Here is a 14,584-nt window from a genome sequence, read left to right as displayed (position 1 = left end):
TCCCTTCCTTCCTCTGTAGCTATATCTCTTGCCTCTCTCCACTCCCACATTCTGTTCTGTTATACTGAATGTCTTTCAGTTTATGTAATATTCTGTATTCTTTCATCATTGGACCTTTAGTCATGGTATTTTCTCTGTCTGAATGGATCTCTCTTCTCTTACCCACTTGTTTACTTCCTTAAGTCTGAATCATCTTTCGTCTTGGATTAGATGCCACTTTCTCCAGGTCACCTTCCCACATCAGTACCCCTACCTCTACTCTTAAGTCAGGTTAGGAGCCCTTTTTATATCTTCTCATAACACCACATATGTACCCAGTCATAATACTTGTATGCTGTGGTTTAGTTGGTAGTTCCCTACTATATTAGTAGCTTCGTGAAAAGTTACCATATCTATCTTTTTTCAACATGAATCCCCAAGCACTTTGCATAATACTTGGCAGATAATTACATAATAAATATTTACTGGATGAATGGTGTATAGTATCTGTATTTGAAGAACTGCAGTAAAATGTTGAAGATATAAAGAGAAAATACCATTTATAAAATGTACAACAAAAAGAAGCATTTTCCAAGGTAAATTAGGATTATCCAGATGTAACATTAGCCACAACATTTGGTAGAAAATTATTTAATTCAGTCCACTTTAAAGATAAAACTGAGATCCAAAGGAGTAAAGTATTTCCCCACGATCACCTGACTAGATTATGGTAGAGTTAAAATTAGAATGCAGTTATTTTGATGGAGGGATTTTGTGTGTTGTAAGAAAAAGAAATAGAACATGCCACTGACCTTGTTACAAAAAGTGAATTGGAAATGTGGAATAACTGCAGTTATTTGAGAAACATATTACCAAAGAATACCTGGAATTGTTCATAAATTAATACTCTTTTATTCAACTGAAAAAACTTGGATAACTGGCCATAGGACATAGACTTACACTGTGTGGCCTCAAAGGCTGGATTCTGAGTTCCCTCTGGAAGTTATGGATGTGGCACAGTTTAAGGAAGAATTCTCTAATAGACCTGCCTAAAAATTACCTGAGAGGACAATAAACCATAGTAGGAACTTAATAATGCTGTTATATGCCAGAGTCTTTACATATATTGCTTTTAATGCTCAGAACTACCCTGCAGGTAGGTATTATAATTTCCATTTTAGGTTGAGGAAATTGAGGCTCAGAAAGGTCAGACGGCTAGTAAGTGGTGGAACTGGGATTTAAACTCAGGTATGTCTGATTCCAAAGCTTATTTTTTTCCCCACTAGGTTGTACTATTAGCAGGTGCCCGTAAATTGTCCCTGCAGAGACTTTTACCCATTTGGTTGATTTGTAAAGGGTCGATTCAAGTACTAGATTGGAGATTGGATTCTGATGACCCTTAAGGCCCTGTTAATAGATCTATTTGCTTTGGTTGTGTTACTTTTATAAATGTAACTTTCCATATGTATGAAGGTACAGTAATATTGCAATTGAATTTTTATTTCATCTTCCCCTTTCACATTTTGATATTAAAACTGATCCTATTTTAAACATGAATCTGTGCTTAAGTGCTTACTGGGCAGCAAACTGGACAATCCAGAAAGGAGCTGTTAATATCTGTCTTTACCTTGCCCATAAGCCAGGAGCCTGTCCACTGATTCTTTACTAGGCCATATCTTAATTCTTAAAGAAAACATTAATCAGTCCTTACCCCCTGCCTCCCTGGCCCTCTAGAACGCTATCTTCAGCAAACTGTAAGAACCCACAAACCTGTGGTCCTAGCCTCTCTAGTTCCTCCAGTCTATCAGTTTATTCATTTAACAGACATCTACTGAAATGCTTATTAGAATATGTAGTCAAATAAGACACGGTCCCTGATATCCACAGACCCCACCCACCTATCCCAGATGGGAGAGATTTAAGAATGCTAAAAGAGGAAAGAGCCACTTGAAAGCGAGAGATTGAAGATACAGATTGTGTCTCCTTGGTATATTCTAGGACATCTCCTTAGGAAGTCAGGTGAGTGGGCTAGAAGAGTTACATACAGAAAGAAATAGGGAAGAAGTATAAAGTTTGTTATCCTTTCACAGGCTTTATAATATTTTTGTTGAATTATAGTTAATATGTATGAGCTAATCACTTGTGGATTAAAGAGCTCACAGCCTTCATTTAAGTAAATTTCTTGACGGCAAAGGGCTCAGGAAGCAACAGTAGCAATTATAGTTTTGTTGTTGTTGTTGTTAAATACTGCATACCTTTTTCATATGAGAATGACCATTCTAGCCCAGCTGCTTGTGTGCTGATTCTGATTCTTCTCTTTCTTATCAGGTCCCTTTAATGACCCATAGAGTATATTTGTGAAGTGGTTGGCCTGATTAAGGGGCAGTTGGAATTAGAGGTGTCAAGTTTCTGGAATATTGTGGGGTTTGTGCCCCCTTTTAAAAAGTAAAAGCAAAACAAAAACTAGAGACATAGGAAACATGGACAGGAAAGTCTCATTTGGGGATTAAAAAATTTTGCTCCTGAACTTAGTATATTTAATAGTTTATAGATACAAAAGCCCATTTTAACCAGAGGTAAATTTTGAGGGGGAAATTCACTCTATACCATATATCATTTTTATAAAACTTATTTATTTAGTGTGCTAACTTGCCTATGAGATTTACTGAACTTGTCAGGTGAATCAGTCTAATATTTGCAATAAACTTACCATTTAAAAAATTTTGTAGTCTAAAAATATGTTCACTATTTGGAGAAAACTAATTTCCTTCATAAATGCCTGAGTCTTAGTAGTTACAAGTCCAAGTAGACACATCTTAGACGGCTCACTTCAGACTTGTTTCATTGCCGCTGTGAGAGGTCTTTAGCTTTGTGCTCCATAATATTGGCCATTTTCTTCCAGTGAGTAAAACCAGAATCTTTAAATTATTTGTCCAGTCTTTGAAATGGAATAGTCTTTGAATTCAAAATTGTTTTCCTCTCCAATAAATGACATCAGGATTCCTGAATCAACAGTGTGATTGTTAATTCTGTTTATTGTAATATGCTAAATATGAATGGATAACAACAGAAATATCAATAAAATTTTATTGCTTCTGATTTTCAGTTTTAATTGGTATCCTTCTCTGTGCATAGGTGTCGTTTCAGCCAGATGTTGCACCCAATTTTTGAGGAAGCTTCCAATGTCATTAAGGAAGAATATCCAAATGAAAATCAAGTAGTGTTTGCCAGAGTTGATTGTGATCAGCACTGTAAGTACCTTTTAGGAAGTCTGGAAGAAATTGTCCTGTCTCCACCTCTCCTACACACACACACACACACACACACACTTTTTTTTTTTTTTTTAATGCTCTGTTTTAAGTAGAGAACAAGCCAAAATGTTCTAGTGACCTTGGGTAAATTGTTAACATTTAATCTTTATGTACTTACAACAGTACTTTCCATTTTGCCTGTGTGAGGGATTAAAAAAATTTTTTTTCATTAAAATATAGTAGGGCAAGCATATAGGTAGTAAACCATTTTGGTTTTCTATCAAAGCAAATACCAAAATCAGTAAATAAAATTGAAATATAGTTTTAGGAAAGAAAAGGATTTCTGTTAGTTTTAGAATCATGCAAAAATACTATTTGTAGTCATTTCAGATAAAACAATCTCAGATTTTGGGGTGGTTTCTGTTGTTTAAAAGATTATACTAAGATTGTCTTAGACTGTCTTTGAGGTGTAATTTGCTGTAGTTACTGATTAAAAGTTTGTTGCAATGAGTTATTGGTAAGTTGCCCTGAATTATAGAACACTCTCATTATGCAAATTTCCTATCCTTTATGTATCACCTGACAAGTAGAATTTCTGTGTGTGTGTGTGACATACAGATGGCCAAGAGGCACATGAAAAGATGTTCAACATCACTAATTATTAGAGAAATGCAAATCAAAACTATAATGAGGTATCACCTCATACCAGTCAGAATGGCCATCATCAAAATATCTACAAACAATAAATGCTGGAGAGAGTGTGGATAAAAGGGAACCCTTTTGCACTGTTGGTGGAATGTAAATTGATACAGCCACTGTGGAGAACAGTATGGAAGTTCCTTAAAAAACTAAAAATAGAACTACCATTTGACCCAGTAATCCCACTACTGGGCATATACCCTGAGAAAACCATAATTCAGAAGGACACATGTACCCCAGTGTTCATTGCAGCATTATTTACAATAGCCAGGACATGGAAACAACCTAAATGTCAAACGATAGATGAATGGATAAAGAAGATGTGGTAATATATATGCAATGGAATATTACTCAGCCATAAAAAGGAACAAAATTGGGTCATTTATAGAGATGTGGATGGACCTAGAGCCTGTCATACAGAGTGAAGTAAGCCAGAAAGAGAAAAACAAATATCATATATTAACACATATATGTGGAATCTAGGAAAATGGTACAGATGAACCTGTTTGTAGGGCGGGAACAGAGACGTAGATGTACAGAACAGACATGTGGACACAGGGTGGGAAGGGGAGGGTGGAACAAATTGGGAGATTAGGTTTTACATAAATACACTACCATGTGTAAAACAGCTAGTGGGAACCTGCTGTATAGCACAGGGAGCTCAGCTTGGTGGTCTGTGATGACCTAGAGGGGTAGGATGGAGGGCAGTGAGAGGGAGGCCCAGGAGGGAGGGGATATAGGTATACATATAGCTGATTCACTTCATTATACAGCAGGAACCAACACAACATTGTAAAGCAATTTTATTCCAATTAAAAAAAAATAAAAAAATGAAAGCTTGTTGCATTGAGTTATTGATAAGTTGTCCTGAATTATGGAACACTCCCATTGTACAAATTTCCTATCCTTTACATTTCACCTGACAAGTAGAATTTCTGTGTGTGTGTGTGTGTATGTGTGTACACTAACTTTTCACTTTGCTGATGAGGAAATGGAAATAAAGTGGCTTAACCAATGTCATACAGCCTACTATCTAGTCATGGCAGGCTTAGAATCCAGAACTCCTGACCTAGACCTATTTGCTTCTTTTCTGTTCAATTCAACAAACGTTTTGCGGATTTTCTGGTAAAAAAAATCCCAGAAATGGCTAACAGCAGAGCATTTCAAAATCTTATAAGCCATACCCCACATTTCTGTCTGCCGTGGTTCATAACTAGATACAATGAAGGGAGCAATAAAAGGTTGTCAGTGCAAGTATGGCCTGCATTTCCACACTGCTTTCTGGATCATTCCTCCCACCTTTCACTGACAGAGAACATGATATGTTTGGTGTGGACTCTCATTTCAGATTTTTCTGTTCTTTATGTATTTAATTAGACATTACAGTACAGACAACAGTGCCTACTTTCACTGAATTTGGAGTATAAGATCTGAAATTATGCTCTCAAGCTTACAGTTATTAGAAAGAAAAATTATTGTTGAACAATACATATCATTTATTCTACTTCTAAACATATTAACACATGAGATAAATCTGATATCATTGCTAGTAATTAAGTTCTCTTTTTATGGGAGTAAATAGCCATAGTTAAGATGCTTTTTTGATCCACCAGAGATATCTACAAAATTAGTTTTTTACTAATGAACGTTATATGAGACATTGTGTATTTTCTCTAAATATTTTTTCCCTTCTGTGTAATTCTTCACTTTTTAAAGTGACATTATGAAATCCTTATTGATGATTTGTTCATGTTTTCCACTCTTTCTTTGAGATTGTATGACAGACTGTACTTTGGGTAACCCCTCATGTGCCAGTTGAATTATAGAGGTTTTGAACTGGAAGGACCATTAAGAGTCCTTTGGTCTGGAGAGAAATGCCTGTTAGGCACATTGTTCTTTGGTACGATTTGCTTTTTTTTTAAAAAAAAAGATTTATTGAAGTATAATTGACATATAATAAGCTGTACAAGCTTAACTTATACAATTTAATGTTTTGACACATGTATGCAGCTGTGAAACCATGATCACAGACAAGATGTCAACATATCTGTCATCCCCCAAATTTTGCTTGTGCTCCTTTGTGGTCCCTCTCTTCCCCTGTCAGTCCTCGGGGGACCATGGAACTGCCTTCTGTTACTATAGATTAGTTTGTATTTTCTAGGATTTTACATAAGAGAAATCATACATCATGTGTTCTCTGTGTGTGTGTGTGTGTGTGTTGTTGTTGTTGTTGTTGTTGTTATTGACTCAGCATGGTTATTTTGAGATGGTTACATGTATTATTCATTTTTATTGAGTGGCATTCCATTGTATGGCTATATACTATAATTTGTTTAACTATTCACCTGTTCACAGACATTTGGGTTGTTTCCATTTTCGGGCTATTATAAATAAATAAATAAATAAAGCTTCTATTAACATTCAGGTACGACTCTTTGTACACATGCTTTCATTTATCCTGGGCAAATACCTAGGTGTGAAATATATGGGTCTCATGGTAGGTGTATATTTAACTTTTTAAGAAACTGCCAAACTGTTTTCCGAAGTACTTGTTTTATTTTACACATCTACTAGCAGTGTATGAGTGTTCAAGTTGTTCCATATTCTTGCCAACATTTGGTATGGTCAATTTTTTTAATTTAGCATATCTGTTAAATTATTAACAGGTGTAATAATTTCTTATAATAAATTCTTACTGGGTTTTGAGAACTCTTTATACAAGTTCTCTTTTACATGTGTAATTTGCAGATCTTTTTCTCCCACTTTACTCTCTTAAGAGTGTCTTTAATTGTGCTAAAATACACAGAGCATAAAATTTACCATCTTTACCATTTTTAATTGTACAGTTCAGTAACATTAAGTATATTCACACTGCTCTACAACCAGTCCCCAGAACTTCATCTTGTGAAACTTAAATGCTATACTCATTAAACAACTCCCTATTTCCCCCTCCCCCTAGTTCCTGGTAACCACCATTCCTCTTTATTTTTCTATGAGTTTGACTATTCTAGATACCCGGTAAAAGTGGAAGCATACAGCATTTGTCTTTTTGTGGCAGGCTTATTTCACTTAGCGTAATGTCCTGAAGGTACTTCCATGTTGTCATGTGTGTCAGAATTTCCTTCCATGTGATGGCTAAATGATATTCTGTTGTATGGCTATCCTACAACTTCTTTATCCATTTATCCATTGATGGACACTTAGGTTGTTTCCATGTCCTAGCTATTGTAAATAATGCTGCTGTGAACATAGGGGTGCAGATATCTCTTCAACATACTGTTTTCATTTCCTTCAGATATATACCCAGAAGTGGAGTTGCTGGATCATATGATAGTTCTATTTTTTAATTTTTGAGGAATCACAATACTGCTTTCCAAAGCAGCTGTATCAATTTTTATATTCCTGCCAGCAGTGCACAAGGGTTCTAATCTTTCCACATCCTTGCCAACACTTATTTTCTGTTTTTGAGATAACAGCCATCCTAAAGGGTGTGAAGTGATATTTCATCCTGGTTTTGATTTGCATTTCCCTAGTGATTAGTAATGTTGAGCATCTTTTCATGTGCTTCATGGCCATTTGTATACCTTCTTTGGTGAAAAATCTGTTTTGAGTCCTTTGCTCATTTTTTAATCCGTTTATTTTTTGTTGTTGAGTTTTAGGTGTTCTTTGTATATTCTAGACATTAACCCTTTATCAGATAATAGGATTTATAAATATTTTCTTCCATTCCATAGGGGGCCTTTTCACTCCGTTGATTATGTCCTTTGCACAGAAGTTTTAAATTTTGACATCCAGTTAATCTGGTTTTACATTTGTTGCCTTTGCTTTTGGTGTCATATCCACTAAATTATTGCAAATCCAATGTCATGAATCTTTTCTCCCCTATTTTCTTTTTAGAGTATTAATCATTTAGGTGGTATGTTTAGGTCTTTACCCATTTCAAATTAATTTTTGTGTATGGTGCAAGGTAAGGATCCAATTTCGTTCTTTTGCATGTGGACATTCAGCTTTTCTAACACCATTTGTTGATGGACTATCCTTTCCCTATTGAATGACTTGACACCCTTGTCAAAATTCATTTGACCATATATGTGAGGGTTTATTTCTGGGCTCTCTGTTGTGTTCCATTGGTCAGTATGTCTATCTTTATGCCAGTACCACACTGTTTTTTATTACTGTAGCTTTGTAATAAGTTTTGAAATCAGGAAGTGTGAGATCTCCAGTTTTGTTTGAGAGTATCTTCTGAAGGGCATATACTCTTAATTTTGATGGAGTACAATTTATCCTTTTAAAAAATGGATTATATTTTTAAATTCTGTATCCTTGCCTCACCCAAGATCACAAAGATTTTCTGCTGTGTTTTCTTTCATACATTTTATAGTGTGAAGTTTTGCATTTAAGTCTATTATGCATTTGGAGTTAATTTTTACATGTGGCACAATGTATGGATTGGAATGCATTTTTTACAAATAGTTATCAAGTTGTTCTGACATAATTTATTGAAAAGACTATCCTTTCTTCAATAACTAACTTTTCATCTTTGTTAAAATCAACTGACCATATATATATATATGGATCTATTTCTAGTCTCGATTCTGTACTGCATATATATGTCTATGATTTATTTGTTTGTTTGTCTATGTTTACACCAATACCACACTTTCTAGATTACTGTAGCTTTATAATAAGTCTTGAAGTCATTAGTGTAAATCTTCCAACTTTGCAATTTTTTTCAAAGTGGTTTGGTTACTCTAGTTGCTTTGGATTTCTGTATTACTTTTAGAATCAGCTTGTTAATTTTTAGCCAAAGGGGGTGTTGGGGGGAAAGACTGCTGGGATTTTAATTGGGATTACTTGAATCCTTAGACCACTTTGTGGAGAACTGTCATTTTGACACTATTGAATCTTCTAACTCATGAACATTGTATATCTCCCCATTTATTTAGGTCTTTTCAATTTGTCTTAGCAATGTTTTGCAGTTTTCAGCAATGTTTTAGTCTGCATGTCTTTCACATCTTTGTCAGATTTATCACTATTTTTTGATGCTGTTGTAAATGATATTTTTAAAATAAACTTTTTATTTTTGGAACAAATGTAGAGATATAGAGAAGTTGCAAAAATAATACAGTGAGTTCCCTTATACTCCTTACCCAGTTTATCCTAATGTTGACATTTTATATTACCATGGTACATTTGTCAAAACTAAAATTTTATTTCTGTTGTTTGTTGCTAGTATATAGAAATACAATTGATTTTTGTATAATGATCTTGTACACTGGTACTTATTAGTTCTAATAAGTTTTATGTAGATCCCATAGGATTTTCTACTTAGGCAATTATACTGTTTGCAAATTAAAAGTTTTACTTCTTATGGTCTTTATTTCCTTACAGTCTTCTTTCCAGCCAAGTGTACCTACTTGCTGCTTCAGTATTAGTTTCTGTCAGGCAGAAGTTCTCTATGAAGCTTCCTAGCAGAACCAGAAGGTGACCTCAGAATCAGGATATCATCCTGCTCACATATGTGTTCTTATTAATCACCTGTCTGGCATTGTGGCAACCCACTCTGTCCTGCCTTCTGATATTTAAGTCTGTCTCTCTTGCTTCTGGCTCAGTGTGTCACCCAGAACTTCCATTCAGAGTAATAGTGTTATTTCTTGGAAAAAAAGGTCCTGTAAAAAGTTTCTAGTCAAATTGCTGGGAAAAACTATTGTTGGTGTAGTGCTTACTTGGAGTTAGGCATGCTTTTTGAATGTATTATTTCAGTTATCTTCACCACTGAGATAGTGTTATGCATTTACTCCACAACATTTTTTTTTAATATGCTTGCCCTTTTATAATGCAATGTGGGAGGTTCTAGAGGTATAGCAGTGAGCCAAACACATCCAGAAAGGCAAGAGCAATAAATACACAATTGCTTATTGGGATAATTGTTTGGAAGGGAAGGTTTTGGGTGCTATGAGATAATAAGTGACTTAGTCTAGGGGCATAGAAAGGTCCTCTCTTGAGGCAATGATACAAGACCTGAAGGAAGAGTAGGAGTTTTTAAGGGAAAAAAGGGGAAGAAGAGTGTTTCAGACAAATGGAGGAGTAGGTGTGAAGTTTCTGAGGTGGTAATGAACACTGGACTTTCAGAGAGCTGGAGTATATTATCATTTTATAGATGAAGACACTGAAAGACTTAGAGAGGCTGAGTGATTTACCAAGGTTACATAGTAAATGGGGGGAGCCAGACTTGTCGCCAGCAGTATACAGCTTTTGTCAGGTAACTATACTATTTTGAAGGTCAAAGTAAAGTAATTTAAATTGAGGTTTCTCATAGAAACTGAGAACTCACCCAGTTCCTGCATAAAAATGACTCAAGGTGACTTCCCTGGTAGTCCAGTGGTTAAGACTCTGCGCTTCCACCGCAGGGGACGCTGGTTCGATCTCAGTTTGGGGAACTGAGATGCAGCATGCTGCTCTGCATGGCCAAAACAAAAACAAAAACAAAAACAAAATGTTTGTTATGAATAATGTAATAGTCTGTTTAAATTATCCCTACTGGGTCAGTATATAAACAAAAATGTAATTACTTATATGTAGTATTATTGTTTCTATACTGTGTGGCCCAACCCTCTACTAAGGTAGAATCCTTTGTTCTGGTACCAGAGGCCTACTACTTACTAAGTCATATACAGTTGGGCAAGTTATGTAAAAAAACAAAAAAATCGCTAAACTTGATTTAGGACTCGCCATAAAAATGTGTGTGTGTGTGTGTGTGTGTGTGGTGAGAAAGAGGGATATGGTAACCAAATGTGGTAAAATGTTAAATCCAGGTGAGGGCATACAGGTGCTCATTATATTACTTTTTCATCTTTTTTTAAGTTTGAAAATTTTCAAAATAGAAAGCTGTTATAAAAAGTCACTGAACCTGTAATTTGTCTGGTTTGGAAAAGAGGGAGGAGTGCCTTGTTGCTTTAGAGTTTTTGAGAGAATATGTGTGAAAGAAGCTTGAAATCTGCACTGTACAGATGTACTGTGATACTGTTAATTGTAATTTCTGTTACTTTTCACTATGATAAGTAACCTTCAATATGATTATTGAATTTAAAGAGAATTTCCTTGGATAGACTTTTACTGGCATTTTGAGGAATACTTAGAGCCACTTGCTGGCTTTTGGAAACTGAGCCCTGGTTCTCTCTGTGGCTGTGTCGATTTCTTAGTGAAAACCTCCTGTGTGCAGGGATGGCAATTGAAGTCATTTTGTTGGTCATGAACTGCCTTCTCTCATAAGTTGCCATTTCCTGGACAGTAGCATGTCTGCATTACCACTGGGTACTATGGAAGGTAGATGTGCCTTTTGTGAATATTCTCCCATTACCAAGTAGAATGCCAGTAACACAAAGATGGCTTAATGTTAGGAAATAGAATAAATCCCATCAGTATCTAAAATGGGGAAAACCAGCTTATCCTATCAATAAATGCTGAAAGACTTGATAAAACCCAACAAGGTTCCTGGAAGAAATTAATGTGGCAAAATGAATGAGCCACCCTTTGCTTGCATTGAATTTTTAAAATCGTTAATGACTATGTATTGCTTCTTAACATTTTGCAAGCTCGAATTGAGGTGTGACACATGTCTGAATTTAGTTGTGAGATCTGTCTATCTTAGCCACAAATCTGGTATATTGTCTTGCATTTGGGAATTTCTGCCAGTGCTGTGTTACAGTTTTTTTCTTTATCAGCACTGCTTAAGAATTGAGGATGAGGTGAGACCATAAAGTGAAGAAACAAACAACATAATTATATAACAATATAAAAATGTAATGGCACTAATTTTCATAAAACATGCTGAGTATTTCAAAGCAGCCCTTGTGGGAGGCAATGCATGCACTCATCCCTTAGAACCTGCTGGGCCTCCTTTTGGAGTTGTCCTCCACGCCAGTTTACTAGTTGATCAGGAAAAGCCATCTCAGTACATAATTCTAGGTTTGCTGCCCGCGTTTCTTTCTATTTCTGTCTCTTCCATGTAGCAGCATCCCATGGAGTGCTTTCTGCCCTACCTTTATCGCACTTCGTTATATGCCCTTCCTAGGACTTTCTTTGTTGAAAGGTTCAGGTAAATAGGCTGAGAACTTGGAACTGGAGAAGGAGAGAAGGCAAGAGTGGATATAACAGGCTCATTTCACTCAGTCAGCCCTTTTGTTTCTGTGTATGAGCTGCTTGCAGCAGCTTTGATTTCCCTTGCCCACTCTACCGCCTTCCCCAAAAAAGGTTGGAAACAGTAAGAGAGTTTTAAACTTAGACTGTTGCTGGAATGACTTCAGGAAGCTTCCAACTATTTAAGCTTAGCTATATTTTTTTGAAATCCCAGTGTAAATCTTGTAGCTTGAAAAACCCTCATCTAGTGGTAGAATTTAGTTTACCTCCTAAGCCCCTAACTTCTCCATCTGTTGTATTTAAGGTAGGGAACAGACAAAGTAGAAGAGAAGTAGAGGAAGAGAAAAAGGAAAAGGAAGTCAGGGCAATTAAAGAGACAGACTCAAGGTGCACACAGAGGAGCAGCTCCCTCCTACAGCCCAGAGAGCATTTGCCGCTGTGTCCCCACTTATCCTGCAGAGGACGGATACTGTGTTTCATATTTCTCACAGATCTGACAATTGGCCTTTTAGTTTCTGCCAGCTGGGGGTCCCATAAAAGGAGTCTCTACATCTCTGGTGAAGACATATTTATTATGGACTTATTAGAGGATTTCTTTTATACTGATCTTAGGGAATCCAAACTGGTGTATCTTTTTGTTACATGTATTATACATTAAGAGTTTCAAGAATTTCATTTAAGATTCTAGTCTGTGGAAACAATTAGAAGTAGTAGCAGCAGCAGTAGTAATATTAATGATAATAATAATAATGATAAAATGTAAGCTCTATAAAAGCAAGAACCTTATCTTTTTACCCCTCTATCCCTAACACTGGATTGGGGGTGTCTAGCACATAATCGGTGTTTATTTATAGTTATTGAATAGATGGATGGATAAATAGTAGCCAGCATTTATGAACTATTAGTTTTATAGGTGCTTTGTTAAATACTTTAAATAGGTTATATCATTATCTCTCAACATATACGGTAAAGTATTTTTTGCAGTATTTTGTCAAGTTTACTTGTCACTGATTATAAGGCACACTTTTATCTGTAACTGAAAAAAAACTGAGAAAAATTGAACTATAGCACAATGTTTTATCTCTTAGGATTTTTATGTCTATCATAAGAACTATTTTAGAATTACTTAGATACAGATTTTTTGTCATATCATTCATTTGTGTACCTAAAAAGGGAAGTAATTTATTCAAGTAATCCTGAAACAGTTTCATCTTCAGAATCTGACTCTTGTGCAATCACTTACCAATTCTGAGTCATTGATTTTTGTGGTTTTCCACACAATATTTATTGACTTCTGTGCCATTAAGAGTGGTGGTAACACTTGATTAAAGAATGTTACTCTACTTTTTCTAGGATTTTCTTCCAAGCTGCTCATACCCATTCTGCAAGTATTGATGCTGAGACTTTACTGTTTGACTGACCTTAGAGTTCATTTTTTCTCAATTGAAACATGTCAACTGCTACTTAAGCAGCTTTTATTCAGAGTCAGCAAGATATAACCAAAATGTTAATAGTGATTTTCCCCAGTGGTTGTTTCCTATTTTTGTAATTGTCTTTTTTTTCCAAAATTTCTACACACACACACACACACACACACACACACAATTAAAACTTGCCTTTGTTTCAACTATGGGTCATGATATCACTTTATCTAATCTTATGCAGCCTCTTTTGGAGAGTTTGAGAGTAGAATTCATCACTCTCTGGTGGTCATGCTGCCTTAGATGTAGAAAGTCCCATCCATCTGCCCCTGGTGGGACCAGGTTCTCTGCTGCCCTCCAGTGGCTATAGGCTGTATGGCACTGAGCAAGAGACGTTCTTACATTATTTGCTGGCCAAGCAGAACATTGACTCCCACTAACATTTTTAGGAATGTACTTTGTCATTGTCCTTGAATCAGGCAGCACTTGCTCCCAAATACCAGAGTTACTCACACTTGTCTGCCTTCCAATGCAACTTGAACCTTCCACATTAGAAATTGAGAAGTTTTTATAAGAGCTGTATACAAATGAGACATTAAGAATAGGAAAATAATTATAGACAACACTATTGTATTAACATCAAACTTACTAAGAGACTGGATCTTAATTATTCCCACCACACAAAAAAATCATAATTATGTAAAGTGATAGGAGTGCTAGCTAACACTACAGTGAGGATCATATTGTAATATTGCAATATAGAAATGTAGCAAATCAACATGTTGTGCACCTTAAACTTATATACAATGTTATATGTCAACTATATTTCAGTAAAAAAAAAAAAAAGAAAATATACAGTGAAGAATTCATGTGCATAGAACTTGGATGAGCAGGTTTAGTCTGAATCCTGAGTAAGCTTATAGGCTTTGTTTATAATTTTTCTGTTTAGAGTTTTATTTTGCTGTTGTGTTTTTGTTTTTGTTTTTGTTTTTACCACATTGTGGGAGGTCATGGTTTGGGAATGGAAAAAGTACATAGGCGGCAGTGGTCTTTATCCTGGAACCAGAACAGTAAGACCTTCCTGTTGAAATCATC

At 35.6% G+C, this 14,584-nt stretch overlaps 1 protein-coding gene across 1 annotated transcript in view; it reads left to right on the top strand.

Moving 5' to 3' along the window:
- The window catches only part of ERP44 (endoplasmic reticulum protein 44), a 91,963-nt gene that overhangs the window by 36,770 nt on the left and 40,609 nt on the right, over positions 1-14,584 (top strand). The window contains exon 4 of the mRNA XM_059071016.2: positions 3,115-3,230. Coding sequence (XP_058926999.1) covers positions 3,115-3,230 — 116 coding nt within the window. The remainder of the gene's footprint in view (positions 1-3,114; positions 3,231-14,584) is intronic.

Source organism: Kogia breviceps, chromosome 8 (assembly GCF_026419965.1).
Source record: "Kogia breviceps isolate mKogBre1 chromosome 8, mKogBre1 haplotype 1, whole genome shotgun sequence".
In the NCBI taxonomy this organism is placed as follows: Eukaryota; Metazoa; Chordata; class Mammalia; order Artiodactyla; family Physeteridae; genus Kogia; species Kogia breviceps.
This window is presented reverse-complemented; position numbering and strand designations above follow the sequence as displayed.